This window comes from Myodes glareolus, chromosome 11 (genome assembly GCF_982192425.1).
Source record: "Myodes glareolus chromosome 11, mMyoGla1.1, whole genome shotgun sequence".
Classification (NCBI taxonomy): domain Eukaryota; kingdom Metazoa; phylum Chordata; class Mammalia; order Rodentia; family Cricetidae; genus Myodes; species Myodes glareolus.
Window position 1 is genome coordinate 6,567,416 of NC_142036.1, and position 20,298 is coordinate 6,587,713.

General features: G+C 39.8%; 1 gene segment (V, D, J or C); it reads right to left on the bottom strand.

Annotated features, from left to right (window-relative positions):
- Nucleotides 1-13,627, bottom strand: part of LOC148120320 (immunoglobulin heavy variable 1-84-like) — a 192,779-nt gene extending 179,152 nt beyond the window's left edge. Inside the window, 1 exon segment of the V gene segment in view lies at nucleotides 13,533-13,627. Coding sequence covers nucleotides 13,533-13,578 — 46 coding nt within the window.
- Between the last annotated feature and the right edge of the window lie 6,671 nt (nucleotides 13,628-20,298).

Genomic DNA, 20,298 nt, shown 5'->3' on the forward strand with positions numbered 1-20,298 from the left:
AAGGAGATTCAAATTAGAAAGGAAGAAGTCAAACTTTTGCTATTTTCAGGTGATATGATAGTGTACACTAGTGACCCCAAAAACTCTTCAAAAGAAGTTCTATATCTGAAAAATACCTTCAGTGATGTGGCAGAATCAAGATCAACTCAGAAAAATGAGTAGCCCTCTTATACACAAAGGATAAAGAAGCAGATTGGGAAATCAGAGAAACATCACCTTTCACGATAGCCACAAATAGCATAAAGTATCTTGGGGTGACACTAACCAAAAAAGTGAAAGATCTATTTGACAAGAACTTTAAGGTTTTGAAGAAAGAAATTGAAGAGGATACCAGAAAATGGAAGGATCTCCCTTGCTCTTGGATTGGGATGATCAACATAGTAAAAATGAGCAGTTCAACCAAGGGCAATCTATAGATTCAATGCAATCTCTATCAAAATTCTAACAAAATTCTTCACAGACCTTGAGAGAACAATAATCAACTTTATATGGAAAAAATATGGAGATAGCCAAAATATTCCTATGCAACAAAGGAACTTCCGAAGTAATTACCGTCTCTGACTTCAAACTCTATTATAGAGATACAGTAATGAGAACAGCTTGGTATTGGCATAAAAACAGAGACATTGACTAATGGAATTGAATTAAAGACCCGGATATTAATCCACAAACCTATGAACACCTGATTTTTGAAAAAGAAACTAAAATTATACAATGGAAGAAAGAAAGCATCTTTAACAAATGGTGCTTGCATAACTGGATGTCAACCTGTAGAAGAATGAAAATAGATCCATATCGAACACAATGCACAAAAGTCAAAACCAAGTGGATTAAAGACCTCAATATAAATCTGACCACACTGAACATGATAGAAGAGAAAGTGGGAAGTAACCTGCAATACATGGGCACAGGAGACCACTTCCTATGCAGCATGAACAATAAGAGCAACAGTGAATAAATAGGAGCTCCTGAAACTGAGATGCTTCTGTAGAACAAAGGACACTGTCATTAACACAAAAAGGCAACCTACTGAATGGGAGAAGATTTTTACCAATTCCACATCAGGCAATGATCTGATCTCAAAAATATATAAAGAACTCAAGAAACTAGACATTAAAATTCTAAATAACTCCTTTAAAAATGGTGTACTGAACTGAACAGAGAATTCTCAACAGAAGAAAGTCAAATGGAAAAAAGATGCTTAAGGTCATGTTCAACTTCTTAGCGATCAGGGAAATGAAAATCAAAACAACTTTGAGATACCATCTTACACCTATCAGAATGGCTAAAAATTAAAAACACCAATGATAACCTATTCTACAGAGAATATGGAATAAGGGGAAAACTCATCAATTGAAGGTGGGAATATAAACTTGTGCAGCCACTGTGCTAGTCAGTGTGGCGATTTCTCAAAATTGGGAGTCAACCAACCTCGAAATCTAGCAATACCACTCTTGGGAATATACCCAAGAGATGCCCAATCATACTACAAAAGCATTTGTTCAACTATGTTCATAGAAGCATTATTTGTAAAAGTAAGAACCTGGAAAAATCCTAGATGCCCCTCAATGGAAGAATGGGTAAAGAAGATGTGACACATGTACACATTAGAGTACTACTCAGCCAGAAAAGAAAATGGCACCTTGAATTTTGCATGAAAATGGATGGAAATAGAAAACATTATCCTGAGGGAGATAACCCACTCACAAAAATATGAATATGGTATGTACTCACTCATTAGTGAATTCTAGCTATAAGCAAAGGACATTGAGCCTATAGTTTGAGATCCTAGAGAAGCTAAATAATAAGGTGAACTCCCCCAAATTTTATATATATATATATATATATATATATATATATATATATATATATCCTCCTGGAAATTGGAAGCAGAAAAGATCACCAGGCAAAAGTTGGGAGCATGGGTGTGGGAGTGAAGTAATGAAGAAGGAGAGAGGGGGAGAAAGATAGGAAAACGGGAGGATTGGGGAGAGCTTGGGGGAGCGGGATAGTTGAGATGGAAGAAGAGCAGATATGTGAGCAAGGAAGAATATATCGAAATTAAGGGAGCCAATTTGGGATCGCAAGAGACTTGGCTCTAGAAGGGTTCCCAGGGGTCCATGGGGATATCCCCAGCTAGGTCCTTAGGCAGTAAAGGAGAGGGTGCCTGAACTGGCTTTGTCCCATAGTCATACTGATGACTATCTTGAATATCATCATAGAAATTTCATCCTGCCACAGATGGAAACAGAGTCAGAGACCCACATCGAAGCACTGGACTGAGCTCCCAATGTCCAATTGAAGAACAGAAGGAGGGAGAACATGAGCAAGGAAGACAGGACCTCCAGGAGTTGGTCCACCCACTGAGACAATGTGCCTAATTTAATGGGAGCACACCAATGCCAGTTGGACTGGGATTGAATCAGCATGTGATCAAACCGGACACTCTGAATGTGGCTGACACTGGGGGAGACTGAGAAGCCAATGATAATTGCTCTGGGATTTGTCTCTACTGCATTTCCTGGCTTTTGGGGATCCTAGTCTGTTTGAATGCTCACCTTCCTAGGCCTGGGGAGAAGGGGAGGGCCTTGGAATTCCCACAGGGCAGAGTACCCTGCCCTCACTTAGTACTGGAGGGGTGGGGGAAAAGGTGAGTTGGAGAGTGGGAAGGATATGGGAGGAGGGGAGAAAGTGGAAATTTTTTTTATGGGAAAGTAATTTTATTAAATTATAAAAGTTTCCATTTCCGCCCCTCCTCCCAATACCCTCCCACTCCCACCACTCCTTCTCCTCCTCCCTCTCCATCCCTAAGAGCAATCAGGGTTTACTGCCCTGTGGGAAGTTCAAGTTCCTCCCCCCTCCCTCCAGGTCCAGGAAGGTGTGTATCCGAACAGACTGGATCCCCATAATCCAGTATATGCAGAGGAAACAAGTCCCAGTGTCATTGTCAATGGCTTTTCAGAAAGACTCCGGGCCAGCCAATTCGGAGAATCTGGTTGGATCACGTGCTCGTACAGTCCCAGTCCAACTGGTCTTGGTGAACTCTCATTAGATCCGTCCCCTTGTATCAGTGGGTGATCGCATCCCTCACAGTCTTGATTTACTATTACATTGTCTTCCTCCTTCTGCTCCTCATTTGGACTTTGGGGGGCTCAGTCCAGTGCTCCAATGTGGGTCTCCGTCTGCATCGCCATCCATCCTTGGATGAAGGTTCCCCTCTGGTCTTGCCTTCTTTGCTCACATTCTCTTTCCTTTGGCTTCTCGTTTGGACCTAGGGAGTTAAGTCCAGTGTTCCAATGTGGGTCTCTGTCTCTATCTCCATCCATCGCCAGATGAAGGTTCTGTGGTGATAAGCAAAATATTCATCAGTATGGTTATGGGCCAAGGCCGGTTCATGCACCCTCTAATCTGTCCAGAGAACAATCTGGGGATCTCTCCTGGGACCTGGGATCCCATTTATAATCAAGTCTCCTGTAAACCCTAAAATGACTCCCTTAGTTGAAATATATTCTTCCCTGATCCCATATTCATCCTTCCTCCCTCCCCCCCATCCCGGTCCACCAAGCTTTCTCCATTACTCCCCCACTCCCTTCTCTCTAACCCTCTCCCCTTCCAACAACTCTCCCAACCCCCCATGCACACGAGGTTACCTGGGACTCTTGTCTATTTCCTATCTCCTGGCAGATAGATAAATAATCTTCATCAGGTTCGTCTTCTTATTTAGCTTCTCGAGGATCACAAATAATAGGCTCAAAGACCTTTAATTATGGCTAGAATCCACTTGTGAGTGAACACATACCATGTTCCTCTTTTTGGGTCTGGCTTACCTCACTCAGTAAAGCGTTTTCAATTTCCATCCATTTGCATGCAAAATTCAAGATGTCATTGCTTTTTACCGCTGAGTAGAACTCTAATGTGTACATGTTCCACACCTTTTTTAACCATTCTTCTATTGAGGGGCACCTAGGTTGTTTCCAGGTGCTGGCTATTACTAATAGTGCAGCTATGAACATAGTTGAACAAATGCTTTTGTAGTATGATAGGAAATCTCTTGGGTATATTCCCAAGAGTGGAATTGGTGGGTCCTGAGGGAGGTTGACTCCCAGTTTCCTGAGAAACAGCCACACTGATTTCCACAGTGGCTGCAGAAGTTTGCATTCCCACCAACAATGGATGAGTGTTCCCCTCCCTCCACATCCTCTCCAGCATAGGCTATCATTGGTGATTTTGAGTTTGGCTATTTTGACAGGTGTAAGATGGTATCTCAAAGTTGTTTTGATTTGCATTTCCCTGATTGATAGAGGTTGAGCATGACCTTAAGTGCCTTTTGGCCATTAGAAGTTCATCTGTTGTTAATTCTCTGTTTAGATCAGTACCCCATTTTTTAATTGGGTTAATTAGAGTTTTAGTGACTAGTATCGTGAGTTCTTTCTATATTTTGGAGATCAGACCTTTGTCTAATGAGGGATTTGTGAAGAAATTCTCCCAGTCGGAAGTTAGACTTTTTGTCTTACTGACAGTGTCCTTTGCTTTACAGAAGCTTCTCAACTTCAGTAGGTCCCATTTATTCATTGTTTCTCTTATTGTCTCCACTGCTAGTGTTCTGCTTAGGAAGTGGTCTCCTGTGATATATCTTATAGACTACTTCCCACTTTCTCTTCTATCAGGTTCAAAGTGGTCAGATTAATGTTGATGTCTTTAATCCATTTGGACCTGAGTTTTGTGCATGGTGATAGATATGGATCTATTTTCATTCTTCTACAGGTTGACATCCAGTTATGCCAGCACCATTTGTTAAAGATGCTATCATTCTTCCATTGTATACCTTTAGCTCCCTTGTCAAAAATAAGGTGTTCATAAGTTTGTGGGTTAATACCCGGGTCTTCTACTTCATTCCATAGGTCGACGTCTCTCCTGTTATGCCAATACCAAGCTGTTTTCAACACTGTTGCTCTGTAATAGAGTTTGAAGTCAGGGATGGTTATGCCTCCAGAAGTTCCTTATTGTATAAGATTGTTTTGGCTATCCTCGGTTTTTTGTTTTTCCATATAAACTTGATTATTGTTCTCTCAAGGTCTGTGAAGAAGTTTGGTGGGATTTTGATGGGAATTGCATTGAATCTATAGATTGCTTTTGGTAGAAATGCCATTTTTACTATGTTGATTCTCCCAATCCAAGAGCAGGGGAGGTCTTTCCATTTTCTGGTATCCTCCTCAATTCCTTTCTTCAAGGACTTAAAGTTCTTGTCAAATAGGTCTTTCACTTCCTTAGTTAGAGTTACCCCAAGATATTTTATGCTATTTGTGGCTATCATGAAAGGTGATGTTTCTCTGACTTCCTCTCTGCTTCTTTGTTCTTTGTGTATAGGAGGGCAACCGATTTTTTGGAGTTGATCTTGTCTCCTGCCACATTACGAAAGGTGTCTATCAGCTGTAGGAGTTCTTTGGTAGAGTTTTTGCGGTCGCTTATGTACACTATCATATCGTCTGCAAATAACGAAAGTTTAGCTTCATCCTTTCCAATTCAAATCCCCTTGATCCCCTTATGTTGTCTTATTGCTATTGCTAGAACTTCATGCACTATATTGAAAAGGTATGGAGAGAGTGGACAGCCTTTTCGTGTTCCTGATTTTAGTGGAATGGCTTTGAGGTTTTTCTCCATTCAATTTGATGTTAGCTGTCGGCTTGCTGTATATTGCTTTTATTATATTTAGGTATGATCCTCATAAACACAATCTCTCCAACACCCTTATCATAAAGGGGTATAGAATTTTGTCAAATGCTTTTTCGGTATCCAATGAAATGATCATATGGTTTTTTCTTTCAGTTTATTTATATGATGGATTACATTGATAGCTTTGCATATGTTGAACCAGTCCTGCATCTCTGGGATGAAGCCTACTCGATCATAATGGATGATTTTTCTAATATATTCTTGGATTCGGTTTGCCAGTATTTTATTGAGTATTTTTTTGTCAATGTTCATGAGTGAGATTGGCCTGTAATTCTCTTTCTTGGTTGTGTCTTTGTGTGGTTTTGGTATCAGAGTAACTGTAGCTTCATGAAAAGAGTTTGGCAATGATTCTTCCGTTTCTATATTGTGAAATACATTACGGAGTAAAGGTATCAGCTCTTCCTGGAAGTTCTGGTAGAATTTTGCATTGAAACCATCTGGTCCTGGACTTTTTTTGGTAGGGAGATTTTTGATAACAGCTTCTAATTCTTCACGACTGACAGGTCTATTTAGATTGTTCACCTGGTCTTGGTTCAACTTTGGTATATGGTACTTATCTAAAAAAATGTCCATTTCTTTTACATTTTCCAACTTTGTGGCATATATATTTTCATAGTAAGGTCTAATGATTCTCTGAATTTCCTCTGTGTCTGTGGTTATGTCCCCCTTTTCATTTCTGATCTTATTAATTTGCATGTTCTCTCTCTGCCGTTTGATTAATTTGGATAGGGGTTTGTCAATCTTGTTGGTTTTCTCCAAGAACCAGCTTTTTGATTCATTGATTCTTTGGATTGTTTTCTGTGTTTCTATTTTGTTGATTTCAGCCCTCAGTTTGGTTATTTTCAGTCTTCTAGACCTCCTGGGTGTATCAGCTTCTTTTTTTTCTAGAGCTTTCAAGTGTGCTGTTAAGTCTCCAATGTGTGCTTTCTCCGTTTTCTTTAATTGGGCACTTAGTGCTATGAACTTTCCTCTTAGCACTGCTTTCATAGTGTCCCATAGGTTTGAGTATGTTGTGTCTTTATTTTCATTAAATTCAAGGAAGACTTTAATTTCTTTCTTTATTTCTTCCTTGACCCAGGGGTGATTCAGTAGTTGACTGTTCAACTTCCATGAATTTGTTGGCTTCCTGGGGGTAGCACTGTTCTTGAATTCTAACTTTAATCCATGGTGGTCTGACAAGACACAGGTGGTTACTAATATTTTTTTGTATCTGTGGAAGTTTGCTTTGTTACCCAGTATGTGGTCAATTTTCGAGAAGGTTCCATGAGCTGCAGAGAAGAAGGTATATTCTTTCCTATTTGGGTGGAATGTTCTATAAATGTCTGTTAAGTCCATTTGATTCAATACCTCCAATAATTCTCTTATTTCTCTGCTAGATTTCTGTCTGATTGACCTGTCCATTGGTGATAGAGGAGTGTTGAAGTCTCCTACTATTAGTGTCTGTGGATTTATGATTGCCTGGAGTTCTAGAAGTGTTTCTTTTACATATGTGGGTATCTTTATATTAGGGGCATAGATATTCAGGATTGAGACTTCCTCCTGATGAATTGTTCCTGTTATGAGTATAAAATGTCCATCTCCATCTCTTCTGATTGATTTTAGTTTGAAGTCAATTTTGTTCGATATTACAATGGCCACACCCTCTTGTTTCTTAGGTCCATTTGCTTGGAAAACCTTTTCCCAGCCCTTTACTCTGAGTAGATTTCTGTCTTTGTGGTTGAGGTGTGTTTCTTGTAAACAGCAGAATGTTGGGTCATATTTTCATATCCAATCTCTTAGTCTGTGCCTTTATATAGGTGAATTGAGTCCATTAATATTAAGTGATATTAATGACCAGTGGTTGTTGACTCCAGTTACTATTATTTTTTGTTTGTTTGTTTTATAGAGTTTGTATGTGTCCCTTCTTTGAGTTAAGCTCGTGAAGGGTCGCTAGATGTCTGAGTTATTGTAGGCAGTGTTGGCAATGTTGGCTTCCTGGGGTTGTGATTTTCCTTCTATTACTTTCTGTAAGTCTGGGTTTGTGACTATGAATTGTTTAAATTTGTTCTTATTCTGGAATATTTTGTTTTCTCCGTTGATAGTGAATGATAGCTTGACTGGGTCTAGTAGTCTGGGTTTGCATCCATGGTCTCTTAGTTTCTGCAGTACCTCTATCCAGGATCTTCTGGCTTTCATGGTTTCCATAGAGAAGTCCAGTGTAAGTCTGATAGGTTTACCTTTATAAGTTACTTGACCTTTTTCCTTTGCAGCTCTTAATATTCTTTCTTTAATCTGTATGTTTTGTGTTTTGATTATTATATGGAGAGGGGATTTTTTTTTATCAAGTCTTTTTGGTGTTCTGTATGTTTCTTGAAACTTCATAGGAATATCATTCTTTAGGTTGGGAAAGTTTTCTTCTATAATTTGTTGAATATATTTTCTGGACCTTTGATCTGCAGTTCTTGTCCTTCTTCAATTCCAATTATTCTTAGATTTGGTTTTTTTATTGTGTCCCAGATTTCTTGAATGTTTTGTGATGAGAATTTGTTGGATTTGCTGTTTTCTATGATCTGAGCATTTATTTTCTCTATGGTATCTTCAGACTCTGAGATTCCTTCTTCCATCTCTTGTATCCTATTGGTTATGCTTGATTCTGTAGTCTCTGTTCGTTTACCTAGATTTTCCATATCCAGCCGGCCCTCGTTTTGTGTTTTCTTCATTGCCTCCATTTCAGTTTTCAATTCTTGAACTGTTTCCATTACCTGTTTGATTGTTTTTTCTTTGTTTCCCAGTGTATCATTCATGGATTTACTCATTTCTTCCAACTTTTTGTTATACTTCTCATCCATTTCTTTACTCATTTCTTCAATCTTTTTGTTGTACATCTCATCCAGTTATTTAAGGTAATTATTCATATCCTGTTTAAGGGACTCTATTGCTTTCATAATGACACTTTTTTCCACTTCTTCTGAATTAAGAGGTTCAAGTACTTCTATTGTAGGGTCGTTGGGATCTGGTGATTTCATGTTGTTTTTTAGATGGTTGGAGGAGTTCTTGCCTTGGCGTCTGCCCATCTCTTCCTTCAACTGCTCTTTATTGGATCTTCTGGTACCAGGTCAGGTTCCCTTGTTGGGCAGGGACTTCACTGACAGAAGGTCTACCTTTCCTCAGGCAGTCTATTGAAACACAGGCACTCCCTCCTTCCGTGTTACACTCACAACCCCAGCCCAGCACGCAAGGGAGCTGCTCTGGGGAGATCTTGTGGCCCCAGGGGGAAGGAGGAAAGAGAGGAAGGTGTACCTGGATGAAGGCTGGGATGGGATTCGGGAGAGCTCCACAGGGTGGAGCCACCACTGCAGGGCAACCAGAAAGTTGAGGGGAGCGGGAAAAGTCTGAATTCCTCCTAGCCGAAGCCCTCGGGCCAGGAGCAAACTCACCCCTCCTCCAATGGATGTCTGCTAGAAGTTCACTGTCTCCTGCTGGCCAGGAATGTGGCTTAGCTGATTCAGGGCCTACTTGTCCTCAGGCAGGCTCTCAAAGCACAGGAACTGCCCTTGCCCGGCTGAGCCCACAGCCCAGACTCAGTGTGTAAGGGAGCAGCTCTGGGGAGATCTTGTGGCCCCAGGAGGAAGGGGGAAAGAGAGCAGAAAGTGGAAATTTTGAATGTTATTATTTATATAGCAATAAAAATTTAAAAAAAACTGTTGGAGACCAGGTTCAGTAAAGATACCACTTACCAGGGTAGGGGTATGGAGATTAGAAATATCAGTAAAGAGTATGAGTACACGAATAAAAATAATAAAACAAAGCATAGGATAGTATCGAGAGAAGGTTACAGTGAATACTGAAAATTAGCTGCATTTAATTTTCCACACATAATACAACAGAAGACAAGCAACTGCTTTAACATGATACAAAGGACAACTAGAACAGTTATTTGTTTCAGTACTTTAAGAGATCAAGTTATTAGCACTTTGTTGTTTAGGCAGTGAACCTACCCTAGACCAATTATCCTGAAGGAAGAGATTCCCAAGGTGAAAACTCCTATTTCAAAATAAGGAGAAGAGGTATGCTTAAAAATCATGATCATTAGTCAGGATGGAGTGGATCTGCCTATATGGACCATCTCAATGTCAAAAGGACCAAGTAACTGCACCATAGGTCAGGATGTGCAATCACACTTGTCAACAACTTTGGACAAGTAAAAATTCTCTGACATTCAGACAAGCTGGAAATAGGTTCACATTTTTGTATCTCCACAAAAATCTTAGCAACAGATTCTCATTTCTGAATAATTTTCAAAGGGAACTTCATTTGTTTATCAGAATGCCAGGATTCTGAAACAAAGAGTAGAGAGGAAACCTGAGAAGCGAGCAGAAAATCTGTGTTCACTCCCAAACCCATAAATTGTAGGACGAAGGCATGGATATGAGAAGCACCCTCAACTGAGAAGCAGTTGTCGACTGAGACTTTGTCAGTGTGCTCGCCGTGCACAATAGTATTTAGCAGTACATGCAGCATACACACTGGTGACCTTGAGGAATTCCCAGTTGTTGGTGTCCTTGGAGACTGTGAGCCAGATCATCGTGGGTGTGTTGTAGAACTTAGTATCATGCCAACAAATGTTTGCAAACCACTTCCAACCCCTTACTGAGGGCTGGCAGATCCAACCAACACCTATACCAGAAGTGCTCAGTGAAAACCCAGAGAAAGAGCAGGTCAGTATGAGATCCTTGGAGGGCTGCAAGAGCCCAGGATCAGGTTCCTTCAGGGTAACCTGGGACAGGACAACTGTGGATAAAGGAAAGCATGGGATAAGGTCGGAATAGGTGATAATATAATTCTGCCCTGTAATGAGCCTTGACACTCACATGCAGGGCAAATCAGCATCAGGAATGAAGAAGTAAATCTGTCCATGGCTGCACACCATGAGTACCCAGACACAGCTTTGGCTTTTCAACCCAGGGTTGGGGGGATCCAGAAAAGACTTGCATTCCATGCCAGGAACTGGCTTTGATGAAGGACTTAAGTTTCAGGATTCAGGGGGAGCCATTTGTGAGGAGAGGCACAGAAGCCCTCATGGGAGTTAACTATTTCCGCAAAGAAAGTAGCCCACCTGGTAGAGACAGGCGTTCAGTGTACAACACATCAGATGGGCACTGTGTGAATGCAGCAAGAAAAAGTAGGTGCCCTTGCAGGCTGGCGGCTATGCAGTCTGTAATTACACGGAAGAGAGTGATATTTCATTGACTGTTAATAGTCATTTAATTTCTGCCTCATGTATTTGCATTTCTATTTATTCAATAACAGTAGCTTCATCTTTATGCTGCCCTCCGATTCTTTAAAAACTGCACCAACAGAAAACACAAGCTGTAGGCAAAGACATGATTAGTTAACTTATTTCTCTCAGACCTCGAGAATACTGGAGGAGGGCCAGAAGGACAGAAGACACTGAAAGTCACCGCACAGGGCCAAGGATTTTATTCACTGGTTCTGTGATGTTAAAACACAATGAAATCTCTTTTTTGCCACTTTGGATGTTTCAGAGTTAAGAAAGACAATTATTTGCCTAACTTTGAACACCTTTCGCAGTGACTGTGATATTAATATGACTGTAAATGTCAAAAAAAAAACTTGAGTAAACTGATTTCTTTAAAGAAATCTATGTCAAAAATGATCAACTCATTTTTAGGAATAAACTATATTTTATTTAAATGTTTAAAATATGAAGGCATAAAGATGTGTCTAAACCATGAGTTTGCACTTATCACAAAGTTATAGTAACACAATATAAACAAACTAAACTCTCAATGCTGAGAGCCAGCTGAGGCACTGAACCCTCATGGAAGGATGGGCAATAAGGCCTACACCTAACTTGGTTCATTTTCCAAGGCATTTCAATGTCACAATGACTTTTCATTTATGATTAAATTACATATATTGAAATAGGAATGTATTTGACATTATCTCCATGAGATTCATAGATCATCATAAATATCCTTGTCAAAGGCAGGTAGTAGAATGGATCCACAAGAAAAAAGAATCCTAGAATGGATGATAACAAGATCAAAGAGACTCTTTCCAATTTCTGGCTATTATCTTTAGAGTAGCAGTGAACATTATTGAGTGAGTGTCTCTAGTAGGATGTAGAGTCTTTTGGGTTATGTTCCAGAGTGGTACAGCTGGATGCCAGGGTAGGTCTATTCCAGTCTTCCTCTGGAGCAGTCAAGCTGATTCCACAGTGGCTGTACAAAGTAGCGAGTACAAGGTGTTTAAGTTTGCAGTATAAGTGGTTTGGGCATTATAAATGACTATGCAGCATGCAATAGACAGCTGCTAGAATGAAGGTCTTATAGGTATTTGACTAATACCTTACATTGCTGAGTCTTATCCAATTCAAGGACAGAATCAGGAGATTCCCTTTCCAGCTGGTCATTAATGCTTTTCTGTTGGTAAAGACAGGAGAGTGCTTTATGAAGACAGGTTTAAATGTCTCTATCATAGAATAGGCCAATGGTATTTCTGCCTACCACAGCATATGAACATTATGACATTGATATTCAGTACATAGAATTCATATTTCAAGGGGATTTTTGTTGGTTACAGGAAAATGCCAAACTATCCTTCTACACTACAGAGATTTCGTACTGAATCAACCCCTTGAAATTATCAAGTACCACAGGATTCCATGGTTCTTGTTATTGGCCCAGATATCCAAAACCAATCACTCTATAGAACAAGAGTGACTTCATCATCTCCAGAGTAACATGAAGGATGATGTCATGTCATAGTAAAAGCCTGAGACGGTGGGTCAGGGTACTGATTCTGGAAAGGCAATAAACTTAAGATCAGATTAATATGAATAACCTCAGTCCTATTCTAACTGACATGTGTACACACTGGGTAAATAAATCAGTTCTATGAAAATTGATTAGTGATATTTTTGTTAACTTATAAGATTTACACCCATGTGGTAGTACTTTATGATGTAAATGTCTCTTCCATTCTGAGAAATTGAAATTCTGCTGCACAACATGGGTAGAATTTTAAAAAAAAAAACAATCATGCTACTTAAGACGGTGAGAGGAGTTTTGATTTGGTAGGATGATGTTTATGTGAACTTTACTGGTAAAATTTATATTACACATTATTCAAAGCTACTTCAAAAAGTTCAAGTCACTTCGAATCCAGAGATAATTTTGTCACTATGTATTAACACAGTTTTCCCTTCTTTAGTGTTTTATTACTGAGAAGTATGTAAATGGGGGTCAATTAACATCATTTTATTTATAGAGAAGGAGGTAGAAAAACAGACACTCAGAAGATTATTTCTGTGTAAATCTTCAGGCTAGTCGTCTCTGTCATCTCAGTCCCAGGGCAACTTCCTGCTCGCCCAGGGTTTCTGACACACTCAGGATGTGGTTGCAGCACTGTGTGTTGTACGGTAATAGACCGCAGAGTCCTCAGATGTCAGGCTTCTGAGCTCCATGTAGGCTGTGTTGGAGGATGTGTCTGCAGTCAGTGTGGCCTTGCCCTGGAACTTCTCGTTGTATTTAGTGTCATCATCTCCAGGATAAATCCATGCAATCCACTCCAGGCCCTGACCAGGACTCTGCTTCACCCAGTCAATATTGTAATAACTGATATCGTCAGAGACCCTGCAGGACAATTTCACTGAGGTCCCAGGCTTCACAAGCTCAGGCCCAGACTGCTGCAGCTGTACCTGGGAGTGGACACCTGTAGAGAAAAGACAGTTTAGGTATCATTGTCACCTCTGTCCCTGTTCCCTCTTCAGATTTGGAACTGGAATGTCCCTTTACCTGTAGTTAGTGACATGAGGAAGAGAGTTATCCAGCTCCACTCCATGGTAAGGACCTGTGTGCTCTGTGACTGTGGAGAGGACACTGATCATATGTTGTTCTGGGGTGTGGACATCTCTATATTTACCATGTGATTTGTATATTCATGAACAGTGTACCTCTTAGATAAGATCCTAGTACAGCTTTAGAAGAAAGAGGGAGGGGACCTTGGGTCAGGCAGGAGGATGCTAAAGTCCAGTTCTAATCCTATCTGTATAAATTAAGCACCTACTATCCACAATCCTTGTGTAGACCTGTGGATGTAACACCAAGACATAAGTTCGCAGCTTACAAAAGACTTCAGCCAGAGACATTTCTTCTTCTTGTGACAAAAGATTTACAGTTAGTAGTTGTGAAAAGAATTTCAAAACTAGTATATTATGAGAACTTCTTGTCTTTTCTCATATACATGAAGTTGGCAAGTGTTGCTCTAGAAGATTGCATACTAAAACACCTACACAAATGATTAAAAGAGAAAATTTCTCAGAAATTTTTGCACACAAATGTTATTGCAGCATTGCCTATAGTAGATCAATTATAGACACAAACTACATGTCTTTGAACAAATGACTGTATCAAGAAAACATGATACATATGCTATAAAACATAATTTATTCATCAGTAATGTATAAGGAAGTTATATAACTTTGAGGAAAATGAATGCAATTGGTGATAACATTATTAAGTAATTTAACACCCTCTCAGAAACAGATATTTTCTGAGTTTTATTTATAGTCCTTATATATCATATAGTTAGAAATAATTGCGAACGCACACATATATAAGAACGTAGAACTGAAAATGTCCAATGGAATAAAAGTGACAAATGTAGAGGGGCAAGAAAATGATAAGTTGACTTTGTAGGGAAAATATGTACAGTTGACATTATACATCTATATGAAAATTGTAAACATATGGAATATTGCTATTTCAGAATGATTTTGTTTATCCCTTGAAATTGTCATTTATGAATGCAATATTCTTGATCATATTCTCACCCACTATATCCCTCATGCTCCCCATATGATCTCCCAAAACAAAGGATGTGCCTTCTAACATATTGATCTCTTTTGTTTTATTAATGAATAACTCAGTTAGTCTAATAAATGCTGTTTGTTTGGATATGGTGGGCCTTATCTACTAGGTCATGAGTAACCTCCAAGTGGGCACACTTCTAGAATAAAAGTGATTTTAACTTCTAAGAATTCTTCCAGTCCTAACATCTCCTCTTACTGATCCATGGGGCGTCCCTCCCCTACCTGTGTTGTAGTCTTTTAAGATATACTGGGTTTAGTAGGGGGAGGGGCAGGGCACACATGTGCCAAGGACATAGAAGACAATTTATTGTGTTCAGTTGTTCTCTTCTTCTAAGAGGTGGCTTTCAGAAATCAAACTAACTTTGTCAGTTTTGCCAAGAGACGTATTTACTTGCTTAGCCTTTCCACAGGCTTTGCCACTGTAATTTTAACTGATTTGATTTTGTGCAGGACCTAGGTTGGTTTCAAGAGCTGCTAGGAGGTCATTTGTGCAATGAGAACATTTCAATCTCTGTGGATAGAATTCCATGACTTTCAACCTCATTCTCTGAAAATTACATTCTTTCTTTTCTCTGTTTCATGATGATCGTTAATTTGGTGGAAAGGAGGACCTTGATAAAGAGGATTCACTGTGGCTGAGTATTCAGTTGTACATTATCTGCACTTTGACCATTCATGAATGTCTACAGGGATCATTACACACTGCACAAAGATGCTTCTGTGTCAAGGCTGAAATCAGCACTAATCTATTATACATAAACATATATATTTATAGGCAGTTAGACAACATGACCATAAGCAATACAACTAGAGTCTACTTGGGCTATATCATTCCTAGTCATGAGTTTTTGAACAAGTTCACCGGGGATGAAGTCTTTCCTAAGGAGTAGGTCACAATTCCAATTAGAAAGCGGTTATTCAGCATGTAACAGGAACCACTAGTAGGTACCTCTTACCTGGAGGCTGATAGAGGGGAATGCAAGGCCTGATACTCTGTGAGATTATTGATGTCTTTATCTCCCTGCATCCTTCATAGTACCTTCTTGTATTAGAAAACATAGCCAGCAGAAAGAATTTCCTGTTTAGTTCTAGATTGAATTCTCTATGGTCTGCAACCAAAGTCCTTAGTTCATCCATGAAATTCATATTAAAACATCTCCAATGCTACATTATTGGCTCAAAAAGAATGACTGTAAACAAGCAAATAAAAGACAACAAATGCAGACATGGATGTAGGGAAAGGGTAATCTATAGACACATGTTGATGTAAGTGTAAACTTCTGTAGTGACTTTAGAAATCAGGTTGCGGATAGCTAAAATAATACTGTACAATAAAAGAACATCTGGCTATTACAAATAGTGCTGCTATGAACATAGTTGAACAAATGCTTTTGTGGTATGATAGGGCATCTCTTGGGTATATTCCCAAGAGTGGAATTGCTGGGTCCTGAGGGAGGTTGACTCCCAGTTTCCTGAGAAACCGCCACACTGATTTCCACAGTGGCTGCTCAAGTTTGCATTCCCACCAACAATGGATGAGTGTTCCCCTCCCTCCACATCCTCTCCAGCATAGGCTATCATTGGTGTTTTTGAGTTTGGCTATTCTGACAGGTGTAAGATGATATCTCAAAGTTGTTTTGACCTAGGTGCCCCTCAATAGAAGAATGGTTAGTAAAGGTGTGGAACATATACACATTAGAGTTCTACTCAGCGGTAAAAAACAATGACATCTTGAATTTTGCATGCAAATGGATGGAAATAGAAAACGCCTTACTGAGTGAGGTAAGCCAGACCCAAAAAGAGGAATATGGTATGTATTCACTCATATGTGGATTCTAACCATAATTAAAGGTCTTTGAACCTATTATTCGTGATCATAGAGAAGCTAAATAAGAACGTGAACCTGTTGAAAATCATGTAGCTATCTGCCTGGAGATTGGAAATAGACAAGAGTCCCAGGTAACCTCGGGTGCATGGGGGGTAGGAGGGTTGTTGGAAGGGGAGAGGGTTAGAGAGAAGGGAGTAGGGGAGGAATGGGGAAAGCTAGGTGGACTGGGATGTGGGGAGGGAGGAAGGATGGATATGAGATCAGGGAAGAATATATCTCAACTAAGGGAGTCATTTTAGGGTTTACAGGAGACTTGATTATAAATGGGATCCCAGGTCCGAGGAGAGATCCCCAGACTGTTCTCTAGACAGAGGAGAGGGTGCCTGAACCGGCCTTGGCCTATAACCATACTGATGAAGATTTTGCTTATCACCATAGATCTTTCATCTGACGATGGATGGCGATACAGATGGAGACCCACATTGGAGCACCAGACTGAGCCCACCATGGTCCAAATGAGGGGCAGAAAAAGGAAGAACATGAAAAAAAACTCAGGTCCGCGAGGGGTGCGAGCACCCACTGATACAAGGGGACTGATCTAATGAGAGTTCAACAATGCCACTTGGACTGGGACTGAACGAGCATGTGATCCAAACAGATTTTCTGAATATGGCTGGATCTCTGAATGTGGCTGGTCTGGAGCCTTTCTGAAAAGCCACTGACAATGACACTGGGACTTGTTTCTTCTGCATATACTGGATTTTTGGGATCCAGTCTGTTCGGATACTCACCTTCAGGGACCTGGAAGGAGTGGGGAGGAACTTGAACTTCCCACAGGGCTGGAAGCCCTGACTGCTCTTAGGGATGAAGAGGGAGGAGGAGGGGGAGGGGGGAGTGGGACGGTGTTGGGAGGAGGGGCGGAAATGAAAACTTTCATAATTTAATAAACTTTTTAAAAAAAGAACATCTGGAGGTATCACCATCCCTGATTTCAACCTGTACTGTAGAGAAATGTTATAAAAATTTTGTTGTATTGACATAAAAAGAGACAGGTAGATCAATGGACTTGAACTGAAGGCCCAGAGGTAAATTCACACACCTATGGGCACTTGGTTTTTGAGAAGGAAGAAAAAATTATACAATGGAAAAAGAAAGCATCTTCAAAAATGGTGGTCTAAATGGATGTCAGCATGCAGAAGAGTACAAATAGGTCCACATCTATCACCCTGCAAAAATTCAAGGCAAAGTGGATAAAAGACCTCAACATAAAACGAAATACAGTGCACCTGATAGATGATCAAGTGGGGAATAGCCTTGAACACATTGGCACAGGAGAAAATTTCCTGAATAGAGCATCAATTGCACAGGCAATAAGATCGCCAATTAACATATGGCACCAGATGAAAATAAAAAGCTTTTGTAAGGCAAAGGAAACTATCAAAGAAACTATATGGCAGTTTACAGAGCTCAATAAAAATTAATAAAAAGCAAAAATTCAATAAATTCAATGTTGGAGAAGCACTTTAAAAAGATTTTAAACATTGTTAGTCATCATGAACACTGACAGGACTCTGACGCTGTCTCTCAGAGGTCCCCAATACAAAATAACTCTGAGATTACATCTTATACCTGTCATAATGGCTAACATTAAAATCATAACAATACATCATCCTGCAGAGGATATAGAGCAAGAGAAACTCTCTTCCACTGATGATGGGAGTGCAAACTTGTGCAGACACTTTGGAAATCATATGTAATTTACCCAGAAATGGGGAAACTCTACCACAAGATCTACCTATACCAATCTCGAGCATATACTGAAATGACACTCCACCTTGTCACAATGATACTTGCTCAACTGTATTCATAGCAGCATTATACATAATAGCTAGAAACTGCAAACAAACTAGATGTCCCTCAACAGAGAGTGAATAAAGAAATTGTGATACATTTACACAATGAAGGAATACTCAGGTATTAAAAAATTACATCGTGACATTGTGGGAAAATGAATAGAACTAGAAAAATTCATCCTGGGTGAGGCAACCAAGATCTCAAAAGACAAACATGGAATGTACTCACTTGTAAGTGGATATTATCTGTAAAGGAAAATCGTGCTATAATCCACAGGTAATCAAAGTAAGAAGGGGAGATCAATGAGTAACACATGAATCTCCCTATGATGGGGAAATGGAATAGACATCATGGCTGGAGGTGAGGCTTAAGTGGGACAGGAACAGAAGGGGTCAAGTGTAGGGAGGATGGAAAGGAGAGTGTGCTGGGAGAGACAACTGGATTGGGGAGGCATCTGGGGGACAAGATAGATACTTATCACAATAGAAATTCCCTGGAATCTATGAAGGTAACTCTAACAATGGAAGATACAGAATCTTGACTGACAATCTCCAATAACCAGGTAAAACTTTCAGTGGAGGGACTGGGCCACCAATCCATCCACAAAAAAATCCAGTCTACAATTTGTCCTAGGTACAAGATATGCTAGGGTGTAGGTGGCACAGAAATTTGGGAGTGGTCAAGCAATGATTGGTCCATGTTAAGAGCCATGGCATGAAAGGGAGACCACCCTTAACCCTGCTTGCAGGGCCATGATCCAGAGGATGGATAGTCCAGTGACCTAAAATAAAACCACACGTGACTCTGTAAAATTAATGAAATGATTACTAATGCTATTCTGCTATACTCATAGACTGGTGCCTAGCCCAGTTGTCATCAGAAAGGCTTCATAAAACAGCTATTGGAAACAAATAAAGAGACCCACAGTCAAACATTAGGCAGACTCAGGGAATCCTGTAGAAGAGGAGGAGGAAAGATTGTAGAGTCCAGAGGTGTCACGACCACTACAAGAAAAGCCAAAGTATCAATGTAAGCTGATAAGGGGTCACAGAGTCTTAACTGGAAAGCAGAGCCTGACCTAGGCCCTCTGTATAGGTTACAGTTACGTAACTTGGTCTTCTTGTAGGATTCTGAAAAGTGGGCATCTGTCTCTCACACATTTATTGGCTTTTGGGACCCTTTTGTTCATATTGAATTGCCTCACCAAATTGATATGCCATGCTTTATTGATATCCATGGGAAACCTGACCTCCACTGAATAGAAATTGAGAACTGGATGGGGGAACTGGGGAAAATGTAGGTAGGAATTGGAGGAAGAGAAGGAAGGAAAAGAGCAGTTTGATAGAATGCTGATTCCTATCATAGGTGATAATAGAGAAATACTTTCCAGATTAAGCAGTATAGATTAACAGAGACATCCAGTTATCATCAGGGAATTCATTCACAAAGTCCCGGACTCTGTGAGATTGTGGAGAAATGAGAAGGGCATCATCTCCTAAGGTGCACAAATTGAGTATCCAATATGTAACAGGTTTGTGATTACAGGGAAAGTTATTCAGACTGGAGAAGACTATGTGAAATGCTTAAACACTGAATCTATTTCTCCAAACATATAAATATGGATTGGATTGATGAATCAGTATTTTTAATATCCCAACAGCAATATTGGTAATGTCCTAGGAGTTAAACATTTATTTAATATGTGATCAAACATTTCTGTTCCAAAGTGTTGACCCAATTATGGCAGACACAGGTGTTGACACTGACAACAGCAGGGGGATATGTGGGTCAACTTTACAAATTTAAAACTGATTTTTGCATGCATGGTGATTAGGAATTTCTTTATGCAATAAGTGTTAATTTTTGTCAAATATTTATTTCATCAATACTTAATCACAAGTTTTGAGTAAGTCTTTAGGTTACCTTTTCCTGTTTTCTCATCCCAAGACAGCCTCCTGTTCCTTCAGAGTTTCTGAAACAGCTCAGTTGTGGACATGACACTGTGTCT